The following is a 21,484-nucleotide window of genomic DNA, read 5'->3' as shown; positions in this document are numbered from 1 at the left end:
TCCATTTTTATGCAAAAGAATCGTGACTTATCATGTACTTGTGTAAAGTTTTGATTTTGTATGTCATTGGCACTCTGTGGTTAGATTATGTGTACATGTTACACATCCACTTCACAATTAGGCTAGTGTATGTAGTACATCAAAAATAATGACAAACAATCAGACATCATAGCAATTGTTAATATGATGTTTTTACATATAAATTACTATGGAAGGATATCACATAAAACATATATCTACTTGGAAATCAGTAACAAAAAAGAAACAAAAAGTAATGATGAACCATGAACATTGATGAAATGTTCGTTATTGACTTAGGAACCACTTACATATCTGGTATGTTACCTCCTAAAATTAGCAAATGTAACAGATACTTGGTGAACATTGGAAGAGGTAAATCATTACTAAATTCGTTTTGGTTTAGCAAAAAACCTAGGGTTATGCCAACCTTGTCATGTAGCAATATCTGAAAATTTGGTTTGGTTTAACGAGTCTAAATGACAGCCATAACTATTCTTGGCGTTCCAAAAAGTCCAGTTTCTTTAGTAGATTAACCCTTGTTAATACCAAAATATACTAGCTGTTGTCACATTGTTCCTTCTATTTTATGTCTGGCTAATGACTTTTTATGTTAAAATTCATTCTCTTGTTAATTAGTACATATTCCCAAGTTGTTAGTATAACTTAATTTTCTTGTCACTAATTGGCATACAAGGTATAGTCCAAGCAAAATACAGTAGTTCATAGCTTATTTTATATCAGTACCAATTATTTTGAATGTTGAATGTATGGATATATTTAAAAGCAACTTAAAACTGCTACGTAGATGGAATTAACAAGTAATTATTGCAAAGCAACCCAGAGTGATAAATGTTGGACATCAAAAAAAAAAGTTGAAAGGAAAGGCCATGTTGGGGCAGGGATTTTGTTCTTAAAAAATTTGTACTGTACAGTATATAGCTGGAAGTGGTTTTGGTAGTCCTAGATTTTAACATACTTACTTTCTCACAGAATTTGAAATTCAACATTTAATTTTTGAGTTGTTTTTTCTTCAGTGACACATCTCATTATCTTTAGTACAGTTTTCTGGACACATGCACTTAAAAAAATTTTGCTTTATGAGTGTGGGGCAGTATTTGATGTGTTGTGTACTTGAAATTTTTTTCACTTTATGAGTAAAGGTTATTCATAGATTCCAACTTAGATTATTTTTCTAATACTTTACAGTGATATATTTGCGAAAAATAAGGTTCCATAGAATTGAAAAGATTTAATTGCCTTTTACCAAATAGATAGTACTGTATATCAGTAAATCTAATCTGATAATAGAATTTATCCTTTGGTTATTCCCAGTACAAGATGAAGATGTATATTTTAAGATATATGCACTTAGAATCTTTGATATTGTGTACTATATCTTAGTTACTTTAATTTTACTTTTATCTAGCTGTTTTTGCACAAATTACTTTTTTTAAAATTTCAAATTTTGGTACTGCAGTGATTTTATTTCTTTTCTTTTTCAGTCGGCCCTTAAAGCAATAATTGGACGTGATTCCTTTTGCGCGCCTGAGGTACATATTTTTCAAGGCGTCAGCGAATGGGTTGAACGGAACTCCGAACTTTCACAGGAAGAAACACAAGAAATCCTTGCACAGATCAGATTACCCTTAATCAGTCTATCTGTATGTTAAATCTAGATTTTACATTTCTCCTTTGGTTTTATAAGAAACATTGCCATTCATACAATATGCTAAAGCTAATGGTTAAGACATAATAAATATTATATTTTTCTATTAAGAACATATTTTTTTCTATGATTTTCAAATGTCATACAGTTAATCCATACCTGGTGACATGTCAGTCACATACAGTTTTGAGTACACAGTACTGTACTTTAGTAGTGATAGGTGGTTTCCATTTTTCATGTTTATGCTCATGCATTTATGTTGATGGCAATTCAAATAATCTTCAGTTTTGATATATCAACACTGTAAATTGTTTAAAATTTTTCTTGCCTAAGTTTATGGGAATATCATTCAAGTATTTTTTGTGAAAAGTAGACATTTGATTACATTAGTATTCTGTTTGTATTTAGTGTACAGACATTTTTTTCCTAATTTTTGTTTTTTATTAAACCAACGTAGGCATCTTAACTTCTCAATTTTCCTCACAATTTAGGATACCCTTCCCAGTGTAAACATTGGAACTGAAAGGGAAATACTTGGAGGAAGTCTGTGTTTTCAAAGTTAAAATTGAACCCACATATTATATTACTTTCTTTGGCATTTTAGTTTATGGCTGCCTCACCTTAACCTAACATGAACTGGTTTGTATCCCAGTGGGAAAGGTTCGAGTTTCTTCACATATTTCGCCCTAGGATTCAGAGTAAGCTTATCCAGAAGTTTGAAGAAAATCAAGAAGTTACAGCATCTATGCTGGCTTAATAATTAAGGTCTTTTGAAAAAAATTTGTGATTTTTGTAAATCAAAGCCTTTCTTATCAGATAGGAATTAATAATGCTTAAGTTTAGTAAGTAGTAAATAGCGTAGAGGTATGTGTGACTCCCGTATTCAAGAGTTTTTATTGGTGAATGAGTTAACCTGTAAAACAAAACTGACAGAGGAATGGTTCTTGTTTCTCTCTCTCTCTCTCTCTCTCTCTCTCTAAGGAAACTTATGGAAGTATTATGAGTTAGTACATTGCTCTGATTAGTTACAATTGCTAGAAGGCTACTGGAAATGTCGATTGGTCCTTATGAAAACTAAGATAAAAAATGTAAAGATGGAAAGAAGAAAAGAATACTGCCTCTTTTATGAAAAATGGTGATACGTAGCGGGTGATTTGACGAGAGGAACAGGCGCTTGGGGTGAAAGCAGATTTGGTTTGTTGGTGTAAATTCAGAAAAACTTAACAGTTTTTATTTAGTAAAACTGTATGTATGGTATTTCAATATATATAGTGTACCAATTATCAGAATGAGAATTTTAAAAATCTTATTTAGGATTAGAATAGAAAACAATTTTATGCAAGGAAATGTCTAAGTGGGTAGGTTAGTGTTTTCTGTAATTAGAAGGTATTAGCTGCTTGATTCGTCTTTTGAATCACTGCTTTTTCAAGTCCTACCTTCTATTGTAAGCAGTCAAAACTTTCATTGCACACTTTAGCTTTTGCCGTGGTTTTTAATCAGATAGCATTTATTATGTTGTATTTATTACATTTTCATTAACTCATGATAAGATATCTTATGACCTGTATGATTAATAAGATTTTTTGTATCTATTTTTTGTGATCACTTATTGTATTACTTCTATTGCTAACCTTAATTGTACTGGTGGTGTAATTTGAATGTGTAATACACTGAAATTTATGTTAATATTCACTATTTAGTGTAATAGTGATTTATATCATTACATATTAAGTGCTAATGGCTGGTCTATCCACACATTGGCTTGGCGTGTTGTATTTAGGTTGACTACGGAATTGGTTGGATAGTGAATCCTTGGATGAGGTCTCCATGGTGCCTAGGCTTCTCAGATTGACCTGCTTCATGTTTCTGTGATCCTGCTTACTTCTGTTGACAGCTTTGTTGCATGTCTTGAGCACACTGCTCCAGCCTTACCTATGAAATGCCAATCTCATCTGCCTTATTTTACAGCATCCATGCTTGTGTATCTGTCTTACCATGTCTTTTGACTTCCATCATACCTGTGGATCAGGCTAGTTGTTCAACTACTGCTCTTCCAGTGGCATTCCAAGTGGGGACTTGGCAAGGCTAAATGAGATTTTTCTCCTGTTTGCAGCCACAGCTCAAGTAACTGATTGAGGAGACAGCTTCTGCTGTTGCTTCTTCTTCGTTGACTATGCTTATTCCTTCATACCGCCATCTTTGATAGTTCTTGCTTTACCTGATCCAGGTGATTGCCCATAGTAGACATATTCACTCTTTCCAGACTTCCCAGCTCCAGTCACTATACAGGTGGAAGTTCATCACCAACCAACTTACAGTATTGAAGAAATGAGGTACCTTCTTTGGATCAGTCTCTTTGAGCAGGACTTCCTTGTCATAACCTTTCATTTATTCAAGATGCCATTACTTCATATCCACATCCAGAAGCAACTCTTGCCATGTCTTGATCACTTTCTGAAAAGTCTTAGAAATGCCTTATTAAGAACTGTCTCTAGGAGCCTTTATGCTTGATCTCATGTCTTTTCACTGGCATTTACATCGAGGCAAGTGAACAAGATTCATGTTCTGTCCATAAAGGCCACACAACCAAAATTAGTTGTCATTCACTCTTGATTCTGTCATGAAGACTCCAACCACTAGTTGCCAGGCCTTTACCACTACACTCTTACATTCTCTCCTTGCTTTCAGTCTCTTCCAGGAATGACAGTCTGATTCTGTCCATCGTTTTCTCATATTTTTATATTTATCACCTTTTTCTATAACTTATCTTACTTTGACGGTTGATTTCCCTTTGGAGCCCTGTTGGGTTTAGTATGTCGACTCAGTCCATAAGGATTTTCAGCTGAAGATTTAAAGAAACACAGACAGAAAGAGAGGGTAATCAGATAAGGGTATGAACTTGTGGAGTCAGAGCATACGCTAGTTTTGTTGTCTTTAATCATAATTTTGAATTGTCCTGTAGGCTGTTTTTCATAAAAGTACCTGGCGATACCAGTGTACCCTTTTCACTTCTGACATTAGTGGTTTCTGTCTTATGTTGGTGGTAGGTGTACTATGATTCATAATCTGAAAGACTTACCTGATAGACTTATTTACACATTGCTGTATACATGCCTTGGATACATACACATTAGGAATTTAATGGTCAACAGAAATTTGGTTCTTGGCTCTTACAAATTCCATATTCCTTATGTGGATCCTTCAGACTCAGTACTTCTTCCTCACTCCTGACTAGCAATTCGAGCATTACATGATTAATGGGCTAGTGATACAAGCTCATTAATCATGTAATGAGTGGCCTCCTTCCAGTCCCATGGGTCTTACTACCTCACACTCAGTCTTCATGAAAAGTGAGGTTGGTAACAGATACTTACCAGAAAATCTCAGTAAATGAAAGAATGATGAAGCTGGGAGTTCATGGACCTCAAAATATAAGGGGTATATAAATGGTGAATGGGTTGTATGAAAAATCCTTTGCTATAAAATATAGACTTTATTAAGGTACAGTTAGTTCAATCTTTCAGTAGTATTTTATAAATACAGCATATCTGATATGATGTAATTACTGTACAGTACTCTTCATCTTTATAGGATTTACTTAATGTTGTGCGACCAACATCGTTAATATCTCCTGACCAGATTTTGGATGCCATTAAAGCTAAAAATGAATCAAGAGATATGGATCTTCAGTATAGAGGATATTTGAGTAAGTAAATGGAGTTTGCTACTGCTTACCATTTTGGTTGCCTGGACATATGAAGATTAACCTTTTTGCATATACGACTTGAGGGGATGTGTAGGGGCTCTGACAGAGTGGGATATTCAAATCAGTTTTAAAAAAGGAATGAGAAATATCCAGTAAAAGAATAAAAATTGTGAAATTCTTAATATTTGAGGTAGGCTCAAAGTTATTGAATGTGTATTCATAAGCAGAGTATATTTCTGCTATATGAACCCAGCTTCAAAAATGAGAGAAAAAAAAAAAACTTGGATATATGAGACTAAAAAATACAGTACCTCCTTTACATGGTACCACCATACAGTGTTAATTGTTTGTTCATTATCAGTATTGCCAAACATTAAAGATACTGTGATTTTATTTTGGGATGCTTTTTATAATATATTTTGGGATGCTTTCTATAAAAAAAAAGTTGTTCCTTATTGTGTTTATGCTGAAAATGGTGTAGGATGTAACTTTATTTTCACCTTGTTCCCAGTGCCAGGAGAGAATGTAGCTGTACCTAGTAAAGGAGCTCAGGTCCTCCAAGGTGAGATGCGGTCAAATTTGTTGGATGGAAATACAGTGAACTATGACATGGACCGAGGCTTCACCAGGCATCCAATTGATGATAACAGTGGCCAAGGGATCCTGATTAAACTTGGAATGCAGTGTATTATCAATCATATGAGAATGATGCTCTGGGATAAGGATCAACGGTAGGATGATTAATTGACCTCATATTTTTTGTATTATATTTGAATGTGAATTACTGTAACATGTAATATTGAAAAGACTTGTTTTCTGTATAATCATTAACGTATCATGAATCAGAATTCATTACATATCTCATATGTTATAATGTTTGTTCTTTTGCCATCTACCTTTTAAGAAATGATCTATTTTCTTTGTTGCATCACTATATCGTGATCAGAAATAATGAGTAAAAAGTCACAATAATGTAAATGATGGACTGTATTTTTCCAAAATACAAAAAGGATAAAACAGGGGAGGTTTTGACCGTTTGCACAATGGTCCTCTTCAGCCAACTGAATAAAAATACATGTTTATCTTAAAAAGACATAGTGAAAAGAATTTTTGTAACAGTCCAGGAGGAAAACATGAAACAATCTTTCGGCATGAATATAGCAGTTATGTAATGGCTGTTTCCCCGTATCTGTGGGCCAACTGTTGTGATCTTCTTAATGGCTGTTACTCGATCATATGGTGCTCTTTACTAGTGGCTAGGTGATTCGTGGGTGGTGAATGACTTTCAGCATTGGTGCCTGTTATTTCTGCGACAGTGCCACTGACAACCTGTGTGGGGAGAGATGAGGGAGACACAGTATCAGGGGCCTCGAGAAACTGCTTGAAATTTAAATTTATGGAATGACAGACTAGCTTGTCTGTCCTCCTGTGTAAGAGGCTTTATTGTCTTTTTAAGATAACAAGTATTTTTATTCAGTTGGCTGAAGAGGACCATTGTCCAAACGGTCGAAAGCTCCCCTGTTTTATCCTTTTTGTATTTTGGAAAAATTACAGTCTATCATTTACATTATTGTGGCTTTTTACTCATGATGTATTTTATAGGTAAATATCCCAAACTGAATGAGTAGAATAAATTACAAATTAGCTTAAGTTAGAAATCTTATGGAATTGCTGTTGGCTCTGAGATTCCATGAATGTTCATTACTTACCAGACTTTGCCACTTAACCCTTAAACGCCGACTGGACGTATTGTACATCGACTAAAATTGTCTGTCAGGTGCCAAGTGGACGTACGGTACGTCGACTACAAAAAGTTTGTTTAAATATTCGCGGAAAAATAGTTATAGGCCTAGTTTGCGAAAGATTTTAAATCACGTGCCTTGAGGGATGCTGGGAGTTCACGGATCATGCTGTTGTTTTATTTACAAGCGTTACCCAGTTGCGCATGCACGAATTTCTTTCTTCTAGCACTACAAAGCATGAGCGACACATATCAGAAATTCTTTCGTCACTTTGTCGTAATTTTTCCACCGTTTTATATTAGCCGTTACATAAAGTTTTATATATGAAAATGTGCGCAATTTCATATAGAATACAACAAAAAAAACCCATGATTGTAGCTTTTATCAGTTTTGAAATATTTTCATTATTTTCATATAAATCACGATAAGTGCCAAAATTTCAACCTTCGTTCAACTTTGACTCGACCGAAATGGTCGAAAAACTCAATTGTAAGCTAAAACTCTTACATTCTAGTAATATTCAATCATTTACCTTAATTTTGCAACAGATTGGAAGTCTCTAGCACAATATTTCGATTTATGGTGAATTTTTGAAAAAACTTTTTCCTTACGTCCGCGCGCGGTAACTTGGTCGAAACTCTCAGAAATTCTTTCGTCACTTTGTCGTAATGCTTGCACCGTTTTATATTAGCCGTTACATAAATTTTTATATATGTAAATGTGTGCAATTTCATGTAAAATACAACAAAAAATAACTCATGGTTGTAGCTTTTATCAGTTTTGAAATATTTTCATATAAATCACGGTGCCAAAATTTCAATTGTCGGTCAGCAATTGTGAGCTAAAACTCTTACATTCTAGTAATATTCAATAATTTACCTTCATTTTGCAACAAATTGGAAGTCTCTAGCACAATTTTTCGATGTATGGTGAATTTTTGAAAAAAACTTTTTCCTTATGTCCGCGTGTGGTAACTCGGCCGAAAATCTCAGAAATTCTTCCGTCACATTGTCGTAATGTTTGCACCGTTTTATATTAGCCGTTACATAAATTTTTATATATGTAAATGTGCGCAATTTCATGTAGAATACAACAAAACATAACTCATGGTTGTAGCTTTTATCAGTTTTGAAATATTTTCATATAAATCACGATAAATAGAAAAAATTCCACCTATGGTCAACTTTAACTTGACCGAAATGGTCGAAAATTCCAATTGTAAGCTAAAACACTTACAGTCTAGTAATATTCAATCAATTACCTCTATTTTGCAACAAACGGGAAGTCTAGCACAATATTTCGATCTATGGTGAATTTTTGAAAAAAAACTTTTTTTTATGTCCGCGCGTTACAAATCCGTGCATCATTTTGTGATAATATTCTCTGTGTTGCTTTGAGCGTTTTACAATTTGTTATATACCAAAATCATTGCAATTTAATGTACAATACAACAACAAAAAAAAATAGCTCATTATCTTTAACCGTTTTGCTCACAGCGCGATTTGTATACAATTATATATGAAATTTTTTTTTCGCGCTGTTGTATATTTCAATTTTATATAATATTGTTTTTCATTTCTGATGGTTACATACTAAACTTCAGGCAATGACAAAAAAATGAGCCAAAAATGAACTCTTAATCTGAAAAACTAAGCATGCTGTGATTTTTTTAAAAAACTGTTTTCCGCTTCGGCACTAACTCCTGAATGCCGCTGGCATATGGCAGACACTTTTGTAAATAGAGGCTTGGCTTTTAAGGGTTAATAGAAGGCCAAACCTGCAAAGCATCTGATGAGCTGATGGGTTCTTGTAACCTTTTTTGACTTAATCCTTACAAGCAGAGATTGCAGGTCAATGCTAACAATTAAATGTTTTCATGTGAATGTCAAAGCTTCAGCCAACAGCAAATGTCAGGTTCTTTATCCTCTTCAGTACATCATATCATTAAATTTTTAAACTGTTTTAGTTTTATAGTTAAAATTCCAAATATTATTACTTAGTACAAACCATTTGAGCCAGTCTTATTAGAAGTGAGAATTTTAATTTAGCATGTAGCCTATTAAACTAGCTGGTAAGAGTAATAATACTGTAGTCTTTAAATCATTCAAGCAACATAACGTATCTTTAACTTTCAGAGGTTATTCATATTACATCGAAGTTTCCATGGACCAAAAAGACTGGGTTCGGGTTGTGGATCATACTCGGTATCATTGTAGGTCATGGCAGTATCTTTATTTCCCTCCAAGAGTTGTTCGTTACATTCGCATTGTTGGAACTAATAATACAGTCAATCGTGTTTTTCATGTAGTAGCCTTTGAAGCTTATTACTCCAAACAAGAAGTACAGCTACATAAAGGACTTATTGGTAAGTCTTGATATATTTTCATATCTTATATATCAGTAATTATTTTTGTGTCAAATTTCAGTTTTGTATATACATACAGTATGTAAAGAGTAAGCCTTTAATTATGCATGCATGTTTTTCATCAGCACCTACAGAAAATGTTGCTTTGGTCACAAAGAGTGCTTTAGTGATAGAGGGGGTGAGTCGGGCTCGAAATAACCTCTTGAATGGAGATATTCACCACTATGATTGGGACTCTGGTTATACCTGTCACCAGCTGGGGTCAGGCTCCATATGTGTGCAGCTAGGACAACCATACTGGCTCTCGTCATGCAAGTAAGAATTTTGTTTTTTATAGTTATACAGTACTGTAAAAGCTTATCTAACCTTTCTTTTGTAAATGATGAAGGTATTCCAAGGGGTTTTTAATAATTTGCTTCTATTATCATTTTATTAGTTTAGTCATGATACTCTCACTACCAGTCATATGAATTGATAAACCATTTCAGTTTGTGCATTTTCTTTTAGTTGTAAGTATCTTAGGAATAAACTTGTAAAACCTGTGATAATAAGAAAAAGTTTTTGCGCAAGAAATTTGTATTTCTATTCGTTCCTTTGTATTTGCTGTTGAGGATTTATGAATATTTCAGGCTGCTTTTATGGGACTGTGATGACCGCTCTTATAGTTACTACATCGAAGCTTCGGTGAACAACCGTGACTGGGAACTCATTGTAGATAAGACAAGAGAAGCTTGTAGATCCTGGCAGACTTTAACGTTCACTCCCAGAGCTATTGTATATTTCAAAATTGTTGGAACGTTTAATACTGCAAATGAGGTAAGCATCATTTTATGTTACTCAGTAGTAGTACTAGAACCCATTTCAGGATATTTTGGAAAAGGTATTCATGTCTTTGTTAGTCTTTCCAATGGTGCTACAAGGTATTGATGTGTTGAATAAATAAACTTGCGTGACATCGGCCAAGGTCTGGTGCAATGTGACTTTATTTTCTGTCAGGTTTTTATCTTTACTGTTACTTCCAACGAGTAGGTTAAGTTTTTGGTTTGGTTTGTTTTTTAGAGGGATTATTTATTAAGCAGACCATAGCACTAAGCTGATTTATGTGCACCACAGGGCTGGCCAGAATACACAAAAAATTATGTATGTATTTTTTACAAAAATGTTCCAAATGTTACCAAAGGCTGACTGGTAACAGTTGAATAGATTGGCAGTGAGAGGAATGTGGCTTTTTGAGGAGAAACAGTTTTTCAGGGTTGATTACTCAGCCTTGGCTATGGCTGTTGTATCAACAATATTGATTGTGCATGGAATCTGTTTGGCAAATAATGTATTTTCCTCCAAGAGGAAGGTAATGAAGTAAATATTCAGTGGACTTTTACCGAATATATTACAAATACAGGGGTCAGATATGTTGCACACAATTTTCCATCTATGGGGAAAGATACAGTGAATGTTAATTATATCAGGTGATATTGTTGGAGAAGGTGGTAGTGACTGCTGAGTGGTCAGTTTTCTTGTGTATGATACTAATTTGTCAGGCTATCACAAGAAGCTAGGAAGTAACGTAAGTGCTTTTACTTGTCTGGCAACTGGGTAGTTGTCCCTTTGGGGGTTAGTTGTGTTTTGCTGATCTGACACCAAGCCTCATTGAATGCTGCACATCTTACATCAACCTCCTTCCCACAATGAACTCATATCTTATTTTTCCTACAACATTACAAGGAGGGTCAGTGCTGAACCATGAGAATAAAGAGGTACCCCCTTTCCCTACAGGCCACCTGCCAGGTTGCCAGTCATTTAAACTCCCCAAACCTTCCTAGCTTCTTCTGTGATAGCCCAACCATTTTACACCTCACTGAAAATCTATTCAGCAGCTGTGCTCCCACATTCTCCATGAGTCCCTTGACATGTCTACGTAGCAGGCAGGGGAACTCCTGGGGAAGTTGAACTTCACATCAACCAGGGTGGTTACCTAGACCATTAGCAGCTTTTCATCTTTACTTGGAAGACAGCTGGCTGTATGTAGCAGACTCAGCATGAACCAGGCAGCAGAGAATGCCAGGCTTTCATTTAAGGAGGTTTTATCCTTGCAACCTCAACAAAACATCCTGCCACTCTTGTTGCAGGCAGTATACTTAGGGGCATAAAGCTATTGTACTAAGAGGTTCTGGACTGTGGATTGTAAGATGAGGTTTACGTTCCAGAAACAGGAATTGAGGAGGTTGTTGGATGGATAACTCACTTTCCCATTCACTTGTTAGGGGTGTCAAAGGCGACAGGAGGTTGGAGACCAATCATTGACCTTAGCCTATTGAATGAATTTGTGCAGCAAATGACCTTCAGGATGAGAACAGTGGAATTAGTGCATCTATCCAGTGGACTTTCTAGCATCCCTAAAAACTTTACTTCACGTCTCTGGCCTCCTGTCATCAAGGAAGTAGTGACGCTTCGTTTAGGATGGAAAGTTTTAAATCGTTTTTACCTTGCAACTGCTTTGCAAGTATTCACCTGAACCTTGGCACTGATCTGATGCATAAAATTACACAATTCAGCCACAAGCAACAAAATACAATGATTGGCATATATGGTGCAGTGAATACAGTACAGAGTACAGGTGATATTGAAGAAAAAGGTGCATGTCACTCACAGAAACTTTTTAAGATATCAGTTATGGGCAGCAATATGGGCAAAACTTATTTATAAAAAAACCATCACAGATTACTCGGGAAAAATATAATCTAGAATTAATTAAAGGACAGATAAAAGTCATGCTCAGAAATATTAAATACAAAATATAAAATGTAATCCATACCAAATGCCAAAATAAATGAAGCAAAGCAACAAACCCTAAACTGGTACTTTGCTTACAACAGACTAGAGGTAGCGCAACAAAATCTTCCTTATGGTATTAACTAGGCATCAAGTTGTTAGTGCGTTAGTCGTTACTGCATAACATACAACAAAACAGTACACCAGCACCAAATAAGTAAAGAAATATATGAAAAATAGACGTGAAAATACCTGAATTATGCAAAACACTAAGGGCAAAATTCACTGCAGAAAATAAGCTTACGTTAATGACAAGTAGAACTGCAAGTAGCAAAGATCACGCTTTGCACTGATTCATTATGAAAAATTGAAGCCTGAATAAAGGTGGTGAATTAGGAGTGAAAAAGGGCTAAAGAATAATGATTAATGGTATTTGATGAATATTGGATAATTTTGATAGAGCTTCCTCTAGCACTGCAGACTTCCAAACAGTGAAGAGTGTAGCTGGATCCTGCTGGTGAATCTGGATGGGATTTACATGAACAATTTTTTGCTGTTCTCCCCAAGAAAACTAAAGACTGTTTCTGGAGACATTTAAGACTGAATGTGTGCATTGTATGATTAGGGGATGTGATAAAAAAGTTTTAGCATCTCCAGAAAACTTATTATATAAATTTCAACAGAAGCCAAGTACATGCTCAGATTGACATAAAGCCTTTCTTCTTTCTTGTCCACAGGTTTTCCATTGTGTTCATTTTGAAACTCCTTCACAACTAGGTTCGGAAAATCGCCCACGATTACGAGGATTTGACCATGTGGCTCCCATAAGACCACACCATACTGAAACAGGAGATGATGATGACAGGTCATCACCTTCCTCTTCGGTACTTGGAACTGTTAATGTTGTTCAAGATAGGCGGCCGTCAAATGCTGCAAGGCCTGAACCAGTGCAAGTAGAAGGAGCTGTAGGTGGTGTAAGGGGAGAAGCACCAGCTGTCCCTTTAGAAGGGGCAGTTGCTGTTGTTGAAGCTGCACCTGCAAACACTCGTCGTCCCACTCTTCCCCAAGATGGTAATGTAGATGCAAAATAGTTAAGACCTCTCTGAACCATATAACTCTCTAGGCATTGACAAATAATGAAAGGTCTTATGCTGTTTGTATAGGAAGTAATAGTGGCAAATATTTTCATTATAAAAGCATCATGTGTATACCATTGTTAGATAGGTTTATAGTTCATGTTCTTTTAAGAGCTCAGTTTACAGTAAAGTATCTCAGTTTTGATTTAGACAAATATATCTAGAAAGAAACACAAATTGTAGTATCAAAAGATGAAAGATGTCTCATTTTATTTTTATCCAGTTTGGTTGCTACTTATTTCTCTGATGACATATTCATAAGCAGGTCTGACTGTGTTTTAGAATTGCAACTAAAACAATTGTTTATCAGATACTTTCAAATTTACTGCAAGTTTATTTGATTAAAGATTAGTAATTTTGAGTTTGAAATGAATTTGGTAGTTATTCCTGTGTTTGAAAAGCTAAGAAATACAATTCATATGCATACATTTCACTTGTGTATTTGTGAATCTAGTGAATCTGTAATTCTGGAAATTAGTAAATTTTACCTCCCTCAGATTATACAATATGTAGCGTAAGAAGAGTGGTATGTCCTTTTGTTTTTGTAGGGTAGGCTTTAGCTAGCTTCTGTGCATTTCAGTTGTACTCCTATATAGTAGTTATAGTATTAATTGCAAAAATGAATCAAAAAGTACTTTTATAAACTAGAAAGTGTAGTCCTTAAAAAGATGGGAATTTTCTCAGAAAATTTGTCTTGTTGTCTGTTATCTTGTTGTTTAGTTTTATTGAAGTTTTTGGCGTATACTGTATTTTTGTATTTACATTAGAGCTTAAAGTGGGAATTAAAGTATTTAGGTTTTGTGAGCTCAAGTTTTATGCTTCATCTTCATATTTTCTATGTTTTCTTCAGTTTTTAAGTTATTGGAGTGACTTAGTTTGTGGATGAAGTTGTATTTCAGCTCTATATATTCATTATGTGCTGACTTGACGTAAAGAAGGTTCTTTATATACTTTCTTAAAAAAATTAGCCGTTATGACATGGAATTGTGATATAGATCTCATAAGGAGGAAGAATTGCAGGTAGTTAGTTTTCATCCAGAATTAACTTACTGAATGGGTGAAGGCGAGAAACCCAAGAATTTTTCTTTGTGCTTTTGTTGAAGTCACAGGGAAACATCATTTATAACTTTTTCATTTTTATTTTCAGGATTCAGTGCATAATTTTACTCTATAAGTTTTTTAATCAGGCTGTGTGTTCATCAAGGCAAGATATGATGAAAGCTGCAGTAAGTAAAAGAATATGGCTATTTTGATACACAGGAAGTTACTAAAGTACTAATTTTATTATCTCCAAAGGGGCAACCATAAGAACATACAGGCAGAAGATACCTCTTTTCAACATCACAATTGAAATCAGTAGACATTGCCTTCCTACTAGATTACATTGTGCTTTATAATTCCAGTATATCGATACATGGGTATAAGTATCAAGGAGTTTGAATTCCAAGCTTATGTTGAAATTATACTGACAATCAAATGAAGTTCCTTAAAGCAGGTAGTTGAACAGCTAAATGGTTCAGTTAAGCTAAGTTTGCTCTATACATAATCTGTAGATTAATTCACTTCCTTTTTCTTTTATATGGAGCATTATAGCCTTTAGCCTAGCGAGTTATATTGATCTAGCAAATACCCACTTTTATATAATTGACATTTATTTGCCAAAGAATATATTATTGTATTGCATGATCCTACATAAAAAGGATCCCAGGGTTTTAGAATAGGGTATAGTGATGCAAGAGTATCTATTGCTAACATCTTAGCATAATGAATTGTAAGATTAGTATAAAATTGTATAAAGCAGAATATACAACTTCTAAGTTTGTTACTGGCACGATTTTATAAGCTGTAAATGTACTTTAAAGTATTTATGTAATAAGTTCTTGAGTTTAATCTAATCCGGTTTCTCTTTCATGGTCACAATTCTTATTTGTAATATACTGCTTTGTTGTCCATATAAGCCATTCATACATTTTAATATTTATGTTCTCATTCATGTTATTCATTCCTTATGCCCTGATCTTTGTAAATAATGCTTGAGACAGAATTTAAATTAGTACTCTTATCTGTTAATTTGTACATATTAGTTTTGTGCCAAATTGTATTTTGTGGCTCCCAGGGTCCTCTTTTGTTCAGACTTTTTCTGTTATCTTTTATGATAATATTAGTTTAGTATTTTTTTTTTTGTCAGCAATTTTGCTTGATGTATATTATGAACTTGGTTGTTTAACACCATCAGCTGGGGATAAGATTAGGTACATTGACAGAATCTTCTTATATACAGTATGTTGAAATATCCATTTACCAGTTTCTTTATTTTAGAAATGGTGATATTTGATGAACCTTGTCATTTTTAGGAACTCTGCCAGCAAGTTAAGGAAAAGCAGTTGATCCTACTGAAAAGTTTTGCCTGGTATTAGTATATCATTGTTAATTAGATTAGATAATTATAGAGCCTATCCCATGTCCATAGAGATTGATTTTTCATAATTGTTTTTCCCTTTGAAGACATACAAACCTTGCATCAGTTTTTCCCTTTCAAGACATACAAACCTTGCATCAGTACTTGACAATTGTTGCCTTCTTGTCCCTTGCGGAAATTTTGAAATGGGTTTGTTTATGTACCCATTTCTTTGTTTACACTTGTGTGTCAGATTGATAAATGACATTCCATTAGGAAATGATGAAAACAATACTTCTAGATCTGGAACAAGGAAGAACTCCTTGCTTTGTTTAAGTTCCCTCCTTTGAACAGCTTAAATGTTTGTTTTTCTATTATAGTTCTTGTAAGCTGCAAATGACGATTGGATGAAACCTTGATTACAGTTGTATTATCTGTAATGGTGCATTTCTCTGAAAAAATTATAAATGTCAATAGATGATTGATTGGGAAACAGTTTATTTTTTATTGAGAATTGAAGAAAAGGAGCATAAGGTTTAAATACTACGTACACTGTGCAGGTGCTCGTTTCGGTTGAGATGTACTTCAAAGGGACCTGAAAACAGATGATTTTGGCACACTGTCGTAACATGTATTTTTGAGGATGTGTGAAATCTGTTAGCATAGCTCACCAAGGCTTCTCAATAGGGTTAGCGTAAATACTTCGACCTACATTTTATAAATGTTGGTTTTGCTCCTCTAAGGTAAGCAAATTTCACTTCAGTTATTATTTTAACTAGACCACCTAGTTACAATACATACTGGTTTTTCTGTACTAAACCACCTAGTTACAATACATACTGGTTTTTCTGTAATAATTTTGAATGTTATCAGATAAGTTAGAATCTTTCAAGTTTAATAATTGGATAAGTCAAAAAATGGCAGTCTCGGTAACATTTCCATAATTGATTCTTTTCCAAAACTCAGCAATCATTGTTGTCTGAAATGTAGATATTGGGGCAATTTTAACTGCTAATGTTTACATGCATTTCCCTTGTACAGAGACTGGGCCATATGGGCTATTCATCGAGTATCCATGGGTCAAACAAGTGTGACCAATTTGTAAGATTGAATAAATTTAGCTTATTATATCAAATGGTGATAGTAACAGAGCTAGCAGTGATGAATTTTGAGAATCATATACTTTTTTTTTTTAAACTCTTATTATGACATTCTTGAACTCATTTTGTTTATGTATAAAATTGGTATGCCATGTTCTAGTTATTTTTGTTGTACACATCTTTCCAAGTACTGACATTTTTTTCACAAGTGCGGAAGAAAGGATGTTTAGTAGAAATACTACTGTACATGTATCTCTCTTGAGGTTAGTAGCCATCTTCTATGTTAGGTGCTCAAGTACTGCCAACTTTTTTTCTATTATATAATTATACATTTGCAAGTTGTAGGAAGGTTTTCTATAGGTTTAAGGAGTTAACCAGGTAGCATCATCTGTTACACAACTGACATTGATAAAATAACATTTTACAGATGTTTAACTGTATGTTTGTGGTGATTTAATTTTTCTTGTATTTTGGTTGAACAACTTTGGTGTGTAAGGCCCAAATTATAATAGAACAGTTGCTTTAACAGTTTTATCAGGGTTAATAGGGAAGCCCAAGTTTTTCAAAATATAATTTTTTTTTTACGACCTCCAGGGTATTTACTTTAGTCTTTCTTGCACTTTAGTATGACAAAAACCCATCATCGCAAATAATTAGTAGAGTTCGTGGAATGAAGAACTTAATAAAAGATGAAACATGTTATACCAAACATGGTATGTGGCATTTAAACATCAAACTGACATCAAACTTAAGTATTATGGCATAAACAAAAAAGGTTAGATTTCATCATCTTGAAACCTAGGAAAGGACTAAAGAGCCAGAAATAATTAATGATAGTAAATCAATGAGCTCCGGATATTAGAAAATATAAGTAGACTTCACAAAAGGGGGAAGGGGGTTTGGCTGGAATAGTCAAATTGAACTGAATGTGGCGGGGAGGGGGGTTTGGCTGGAATAGTCAAATTGAACTGAATGAGGCCATTGATGAACATGAAAATGTAGGTAAAAGAATAAAACCTTTAAAGAACATGGCAAGACAGTTAAGGTAGCAGGCATTGGACCATTAAGCACAGATATTGAGTGTTTAATATAATGCTGGAAGAGACTAATGACAGTAGTAAAGGCTTATACAATGACAACGCTTTTGAATTATTAATTTAACATCAAGAGCAGTGATGTTAGATCCCTGTTTTTATTTGAGCCTGACTAAATAGCGAGTGGAAAAGGTTCCCAGTATATCGTGTCTTACTAAAATCTTACTGATAGGTTTGAAGGAATTGAAGAAGCACTTAAAAACAATCGTGTAGTGAAGCTTGGCATCATATTCCTAAATTATATTTTTAGCAATAATCTTTGGAAATGGCTTAGTCAGGGAATGTTTTTGTGAAGTCACCAGCGAGTAATAGGGTAAAAAGACGAGCATCACCACCAACCAGATCTTAAATATTTAAAGAATAATAGAAAACTAATTATTATTATTTTGTTTTCATTAAGTTAGGCATTAAAATGACTTCAGCAAGATGCTGCAAAGTCTAGTTAAGAAGGCAAGGTAGTGATTTCATAAGACAGGTTTTCCCAAGAGAATTAGCCAAGAATGCCTGCTATATCAGTTTCATCACTGTGGAAGCCTTCTGAAAGTAAGTTCAAAATTGTTCCAAACTTTGAAAGCTATGTACATTAGTAAGTGGAAAAAATTAAAAACTGAAATTAGTCATTAGGTTTTTGAAAATATAGAAAATTTACATTTTCAGCAATTAGATTTGCATAGTAAAAGTGGACAAATATTTTGCAAATGTACGATAGCCCAGATGTAAAAAATTAGGACATACTTGACCGTATGTGGTAGTGAAGGTGCTTTTTAAAGGTGTTAAACCACAATCTTGTTCCAAGTCCATGTCCACATGTAATATATTCATGGCAACTTTGTATTCTATCCATTCTTAAATTGTAGTTGTCCAAGTCTGTCTCTTTGTATTTTTCTAATGAATAAATTCCTTTTTTTTATTTATTGCTAATTTTCTCGTGTCACTCCAAATTCCATTTGTTTAGCTTTGCTTCTCTCATCCTTTTGCTAATTTTTTGTCTTACTTGAATTTTTTACTTAGATATATTTCATTGTGGAAACTTTAGTTAGTTTAGTACGGTATAACAGTTTTCTCAGTTATTTCTTCCATCTCTCAAAGACTGTTCTACTTTCTCATATTAGCATTATGTCCATTTGTAGTAACTATAAGTTATAACTTTGTGGTATACAGACCTTTGTCTTACAACGGAAGTTACTGGCGCTAGCGCTAACTGAGAGAGAGAGAGAGAGAGAGAGAGAGAGAGAGAGAGAGAGAGAGAGAGAGAGAGAGAGAGAGAGAGAGAGAGAGAGAGAGAGAGAGAGACACAAATATACTACTTGTGATTTTGATCCATATTAATTTTATGCTCTTTCAGGGGCAGAGATTGTTCTGGAGTACAAGTTGGTTGCCAGTACAATGGTTGAAATACAGCTCCAAAAAGATTGAAGGGATAGGAAAGGCTGCTGCTATTTTGTTGGGAGGTAATACACATCCTTTCACTAGGAGCCACCGAGCCCTCCCTCCAATATGCCTTGTGGTTGGACCTTTTGCTCAAAACATTGTCTGGGTTTTCTTTTGGGGAGGGCATGGCAAAGTTCCAAAAATCGTTGGTTTTGTTAGGAGAGACCTGATGTTGATGAGATGTGACAGGGTATGCAGCCACTTTTCTTATCAAATTAGAACCAAGGGCAGTCTTCTGTTCCTCAAACAGATTGGTTACCTAGGTTACCTTGATCCACCTAATGGTAACCTTCAAGGTGCTAGATGGTGTCTTGTAAGGTAACCACAACCAGCGCTTTGGAATCAGCTATGCTATCGACATCAGGGTTGGGATTAGGCTGGCTTCCAAACCCCAGTTAGGGAGTCCAGCACCCTCCTTTTTCTGTTGGGAAGTATGGAGGGCCTTTTTAGCCCTCCCCAGCCCAAAAGACAGGGAAGGTGGAGGAGGCAGAAGGATAATGAGAATGGCAATCCTCCTTTCCTGTTGCTACTGTTTTTGTTGTGTTAATAAGTAATATGGCAGCAACAGGGTGGAGCTAGGGTTAGTCTGCCAAATATGTAGTTGGAGAGAGACAACCTGGCACTGTTAGTCTGGGTGAAGAATAGCCAGAAAAATTAGCCAGGTCTGTCATTGGTAACTGCTCTCCAAGCTTCTATTCTCACCCTTTTGGCAACCAGATGATGGGGATTAGTTACTGATATCTTTGTTGAATGACTTACTATTACAGATGTGGTTCAAGATGAAACTCCAATTTCTATTCCAGCTCCAAGCAGAGATGGTTACTTTGGAGCTGGTTACTTCCTTTTTTTTATATATATATATACTTTTGGGAACCCATCCATCATGACTCAAGGAAATAATGCTGCTCATCTCCCATGGGACATACCTTCGCTTCTCAAAGCCTGTGCTTCAGACTTTGAACACCCAGGTAAATCCCAGGAAATACCACCGGTTCATCTGCTATGGGACATCCCTTCGATTCAATCTGTGCTTCAGACTCTGAACAACCATGTAAACACCTGTATGGGTTTACATAGGTGTTCACCTTGATGTAAGTTTGGACCAGGATCGCTACAGGATCGACTGACTTCTGGCCTTTATCACAATTAGAGCACCAGTGAAATGTAAGAAATCTGCTCTCCAGTCCAGTCCAGATAAAGGATGAAATTCAGGGGCATGCTGATGGATACAGCAAAAGCAAGAATTTTTCTTGTAAGCTCTCAAGTCGCAAACTCAGGTGGTCGGAAGCAGTTTCTGTCCCGAAAGGAACCACTGCCTTAGCTCTGGCAGGTCATGCTCAGTCTGTCTGTTGTTCCTGAAAAAGCTTGTGTAACATAGGCACCTCTACTATGCTTACTGTATTTGCTACCTGAAGCAGCAGTGGTTACCTTCTTTTACATTTCTCCTGGTATCCTTTGCCCCACAACTAAGTGGTGAGGGACAATCTGGATATGGGATGAATGATAGGAACCTTCAGTAAAGGAGTTCTACGGAACTCTCCTTGTCCGGAGATAGTCCTGTTCTTAAGGGATGAGAACCTGGTTGCTTCAGGAGAATGGACCACCAACAACCCTCTGCACTGCTTGTGTTACTGGCATTCTGAAATGTTAAAGGATCCTTTAGTAGGGTTGGTATGAGACAACACTACACTATTAGCATACATCAGTGAGCATGGGTAAAGGGCTGCTTCTACTTTTGTGAATTGGCTAGATGCAAGTTTGGCTAGGTACATAAGGGCAGGAGAAATCTAGTGACATTCATTGTAGGGTCTGCTGAATGGTCCCTATATACTGCAAGGCAAAAAGGCTTTCTGAGCTTTGGGGACCATCATTATAGACGTTTGCCACTTAGCTGAACAGAATCCCTGTATTCTGCTAGAAGACACCTTCCAACATTCCAAGGATCTTGTGGATGTGTTTGCTTTACTGCCACTCACCCCGATTTTCTGAGTGAACAGTTTGGTCACTCCTGGTCTTAGGAAGACTAGGAAGTAGGCGAGGAGGAAAAGAAGAAGGG

The 21,484-nt window shown here is 35.3% G+C and overlaps 1 protein-coding gene across 7 annotated transcripts in view; it reads left to right on the top strand.

Annotated features, from left to right (window-relative positions):
- Window positions 1-18,908, top strand: part of LOC136849284 (BTB/POZ domain-containing protein 9-like) — a 35,958-nt gene extending 17,050 nt beyond the window's left edge. For 5 of the 7 annotated variants that reach the window (XM_067122588.1, XM_067122587.1, XM_067122585.1 and 2 more), the window contains exons 5-11: window positions 1,524-1,682; window positions 5,279-5,393; window positions 5,905-6,124; window positions 9,271-9,500; window positions 9,626-9,815; window positions 10,130-10,316; window positions 13,007-14,025. In XM_067122588.1, the coding sequence (XP_066978689.1) occupies window positions 1,524-1,682; window positions 5,279-5,393; window positions 5,905-6,124; window positions 9,271-9,500; window positions 9,626-9,815; window positions 10,130-10,316; window positions 13,007-13,360 (1,455 nt within the window). In that variant the 3' untranslated portion in view covers window positions 13,361-14,025. Of the gene's footprint in view, window positions 1-1,523; window positions 1,683-5,278; window positions 5,394-5,904; window positions 6,125-9,270; window positions 9,501-9,625; window positions 9,816-10,129; window positions 10,317-13,006; window positions 14,026-14,552 lie in introns of those variants that run through there. The other 2 variants (XM_067122589.1, XM_067122584.1) reach the window with 1 other exon arrangement.
- Window positions 18,909-21,484: the final 2,576 nt, after the last annotated feature.

The sequence above is a fragment of the Macrobrachium rosenbergii genome, chromosome 20 (assembly GCF_040412425.1).
Source record: "Macrobrachium rosenbergii isolate ZJJX-2024 chromosome 20, ASM4041242v1, whole genome shotgun sequence".
NCBI classification, from domain to species: domain Eukaryota; kingdom Metazoa; phylum Arthropoda; class Malacostraca; order Decapoda; family Palaemonidae; genus Macrobrachium; species Macrobrachium rosenbergii.
The sequence above is the reverse complement of the archived record's forward strand: the minus strand, read 5'-3'. Positions and strand labels throughout refer to the sequence as shown.